Source organism: Blennius ocellaris (assembly GCF_963422515.1).
Source record: "Blennius ocellaris genome assembly, chromosome: 10".
NCBI classification, from domain to species: domain Eukaryota; kingdom Metazoa; phylum Chordata; class Actinopteri; order Blenniiformes; family Blenniidae; genus Blennius; species Blennius ocellaris.
Window position 1 is genome coordinate 14,371,839 of NC_137659.1, and position 4,218 is coordinate 14,376,056.

The 4,218-nt window shown below is 45.8% G+C and overlaps 1 protein-coding gene across 1 annotated transcript; it reads left to right on the top strand.

Moving 5' to 3' along the window:
* Positions 1-310: 310 nt before the first annotated feature.
* Positions 311-4,218, top strand: rpl5a (ribosomal protein L5a). The gene is made up of 8 exons (XM_080503759.1): positions 311-421; positions 749-818; positions 1,640-1,755; positions 1,850-1,984; positions 2,083-2,285; positions 2,710-2,887; positions 3,734-3,822; positions 4,045-4,218. Exons 1-8 carry the CDS (start codon positions 419-421, stop codon positions 4,145-4,147), a joined length of 897 nt encoding a protein of 298 aa, XP_080359885.1. The 5' UTR covers positions 311-418; the 3' UTR covers positions 4,148-4,218.

A 4,218-nucleotide genomic window follows, 5' to 3' on the forward strand; every position in this document is an offset into this window, starting at 1 on the left:
TATTGATGAATATCATTGCAGTTCAAACATTCATTCATGATTTATTAATGTTAAGTATCAATAATTATGTTCTAAGCATGTTGCTTTGATGTAAGTTTAATATAATAAATAGGTTTTAAACTATGTCTTTGGCAGAACGTTGTATCTTTGTCTGTTTAAAAAAAAATCATTATTAACTTATTTTTACGTTTTATGTGTTTTTATGTGATTTCAGTTAATAATGCAGTATTGCAGGTTTGATCGAAGATGAGCTGTACTGCCCCCTGCTGGCCCCGGTGGTGTGTCCTCCGGGGCGGCAGGGGGCGCTGAGCGCTCACCACGAATCGACGTCACAAGAAGCTCAAGGGAAGCGTCAGACTTCCTTTTTCGACGAGACCGCCGCTGCTATCGGGAGGGAAAACGCAGCCATCGGTCTAAAATGGTGAGTAATTTCACCGCATATACTCATCGGGTAGCCTGTCCGAGTGTGTACCGATGTGTTTTCGGTCAGCGGGGCGATTGTGGAGCCGTTAGAGGGCCAGATGGAGCTGGATGATGGCGGACTTCACGCCGGTGTTCCAGCGTGGAGCTTCGTGGCTGACGAAACAAGCCATTGCACACTTCCTGCACACGCGACATGAGCTTTATAACACGAATTAAAACCCCTTCCTCCCTCCTTTTCCACATTAAAGGTTCATTCTAACTATATGTGTTCGCGCGCGTTGTGTGTCAAGCGTCTCTTCACGCCGAATGTGTTCGTTTTTTCCAGGGGTTCGTCAAAGTGGTGAAGAGTAAGGCCTACTTCAAGAGGTACCAAGTTAAATTCAGGAGAAGGAGAGGTAAATCTCACTGCACACCGCTTCTGTTCTCACCAACATTAACGTGCATCACGTCTCATTGCACGCTTTTTATTATCCAATATACTTCTGTCATGTATTTTCCAGTTTTATGTCTAAGTAAAAAATGTTCAGGTCTGGTGAAAGGGTCACTCATTGAATCAAAGATGTCGACGTGCACATTTTAAACAAGGCTCCTGTTAAATGATCGCGTGCTCTACTTGATTGTTCTGGCTCAAGGGTTTCTAGTCCTGGAAGGCCTCTTGTCCTGCAGGGTGTAGATCTCCCCAAGTTGCAATAGGAGCTGGATGATGATCCCGTCATACTTGATGGAAGTAGTTCAAAATGACAACTTTAAAATACACATTGGCATCTATGGACCAATCACAACAAGCCCCCTGGCTTTTAAGTTCCGATTGAAACACAGAGTAATCTGTGTTTCAATCGGCAGTCAGAATGCAGAAAGTATTTATATAAAACCAATTTGATTCGCTTATGAATCGGCTGTGGCCATTGTACATGTGTTAAACAATTTTGGACCACGCAATAGTGTGAATCACTCTCCAAAGTTCAGGTTAACAGTCTACCTGAAGCTGGGACAGTTACGACCCCACACATGTAATCCAACCTGAAATAAACATGTCTGTCACCTCTGAGTGCAGTAAATAATGTTCATCTTATCCGTCAGAGGCCAATTTAATGAAATGATTACCTTGTCCCCGACTTAACTGCATGTATTAGATGCATTTTTACCATGAAATGCGTTCGTTTATGCAGTAATTTGACACTAGTCTTAAGCAATTCCCTTCATCTGATCTCTCCAGAGGGGAAAACTGACTTTTTCGCACGCAAGCGGCTGGTCGTGCAGGACAAGAACAAGTACAACACCCCCAAGTACAGAATGATCGTCCGGCTCTCCAACAGGGACATCTGCTGCCAGGTAAGGAGCCTCGAGACCACGCGAAACGCTGTAATGCTGCAACGCGTCGGAACGGACCCGCCTAACTATCTCTCTCTCGTCTCCTGCTCTTTAGATTGCCTATGCAAAGATCGAGGGAGACCACATGGTGTGTGCCGCGTACTCCCACGAGCTGCCCAAATATGGCATCATGGTCGGCCTCACAAACTACGCCGCAGCCTATTGCACTGGGCTCCTTCTTGCTCGCCGGGTAAACTTGCGTCGCGTGGCTGCATTGAAGGGAAAGTGAGTCTCTGAGGGGTTTGGTAACCGGAAACTATTAACGCCCCCAACCGTGTCGATCCTCAGGTGCTGCAAAAGTTTAACATGGACCAGGTGTACGAGGGTCAAGTGGAGGTGACGGGAGACGAGTTCGACGTGGAGAGCGTGGACGGGCAGCCGGGGGCCTTCACCTGCTACCTGGACGCCGGACTGACCAGAACCACCACAGGCAACAAGGTGTTTGGCGCGCTGAAGGGGGCGGTCGACGGAGGACTGTCCATCCCGCACAGGTCAGTGTGACGTACCTTCTGTAGTTCCACGTGGAGCTTCTTGGGTTAGATGTGGACGAGTCGTTTCCTGGTTCTCTTGCTTCTTGATGATGATGACAAACGCACTGAGCAAAATGTAGTTGGTCCTTCATTTGCATTCGCTGATGTGTACTGTCGTTTTCAAGACGGGGCTGAGAGAAGTAAGACGAACCGGAGCGAACCCCCTTGTTGTGTCAAGAGGGTTTATTATATGTTCATTGGGGTTATTTTAATGGTTAGCTTAGCTTCCACGGAATCGAGTAGAAAATCTTTTAAGCTGCATTTTCACCGCGGCCTTTAACCCGCTCGTCACTCAAAAAACTAACATTGCAAAAAAAGCTGAGAGATGTGCCCTTTATCGTAACTAAAATAGAAGAGGCTCAATCTTGATTGTTTCTGCTTTCAGCCTGAAACGCTTCCCCGGCTACGACACGGAGAGCAAAGAATTCAACGCAGACGTGCACAGGAAACACATCATGGGCATGAACGTGGCCGACTACATGTCCTACCTGATGGAGGAGGACGAAGACGCCTACAAGAAACAGTTTTCGCGTTTCATCAAGAACGGCGTGGCGCCAGACGCGGTGAGATGACGGCTCGGAGCTGCTCAAAGTAGAAACGTCCCATGTTTTTTTAGGCGCCGATGTGCCGTGTTGGTTTGTTGTCGGGAGCAGTTGTGTAACTGCTGCAGTCGACCTCAAAACCCCCTGATCTAATCGGAGCTGCTTGCAGTCGGAATTTTAATTGCACGAGTGGAAAATAATGTCAGCGGTTTGTGCAGCCAAATCAACAGTGGTGACGTTTGTACAGTTACAGAGCGTGTCCACTCGGGGGCAACAAAGAGTTGATTTTGGATTTGGTGATTACAGTTAAGAACTGTCACGTTTGAAATTCCAAGTAAATGTAAACGTGGCAACAATGGCTCCTTTATATTTAAACAACTCTGCCAAGAGAAGGGAATTGCAGAGTTCAACTTTTCTGTAGAAAAGACATCACAGAAACATTCCCCAACTCAAATGATCATTTATTTTTAGTTTAATGGCTGGAAATTTATGTTAATATATTACAATTGTATTCTTTATTATCTACATGTTTTGTATGGGTTAGGGTTAAGCAATTAAAAAGAAGAAATTATCATGTGGGATGACGACTAGTCAAATTTAAGGTCCACTGTGGATTTGATTTTATATTCTAATACTTGCTTGGTCGCCGCAAGTCTTCCTGAAATTCATTGGTTATTTATAACTTCTGCTTCTTGATGATGATAAAAATGATGCTGAGCAAAATGTAGTTGGTCCTTCATTTGCATTGGCTGATGTTCACTGTCGTTTTCAAGACGGGGCTGAGAGAAGCAGAGGAAATATTCAGTGGGCGCCGAGGGGGAGACACTGTTCAGCTCTCCTGTTTTTAACACTCATTCGTGTCTTCAGGTGGAGGAAATGTATAAGAAAGCGCACGCCGCCATCAGAGCGAACCCAAAACATGTCAAGAAACCCAAAAAAGACGTCAAGAAGAAGAGGTGGGTTCCTGATTTGCATATCTTAATAGCCTTGATGGCACATCACCTTTGTTTTTCAAAACGACTCACAGCACTGCTGCCTTTAGAAAAGAAATGACTTCATTTCATGCCAAAGCCCCCATCCAAGTGTTGAATCGCTAATGGGAAGATCCCAGTGCAAATGTTTCTCTCAGCTGAGGTGGCGAATGTTAATGGCGCTGCCGTTGTGTCTGTTTCCGGCAGGTGGAACCGCGCCAAGTTGTCTCTGGCACAGAGGAAGGACCGCGTCGCTCAGAAAAAGGCCAGCTACTTACGAGCGCAAGAACAAGAAGCAGGCGATGGTTAGGGTCTCGGTGTGGCGCTCCACTGAAGAATGGCAACATGCACCACAGATCAATAAAATTATTTCAACGCAAA

Coding starts and splice junctions, on each gene's coding strand:
- rpl5a (XM_080503759.1), top strand. Junction 1,985..2,082: donor GGCTCCTTCTTGCTCGCCGG/GTAAACTTGCGT, acceptor GTCGATCCTCAG/GTGCTGCAAAAGTTTAACAT. Junction 2,888..3,733: donor ACGGCGTGGCGCCAGACGCG/GTGAGATGACGG, acceptor TCGTGTCTTCAG/GTGGAGGAAATGTATAAGAA.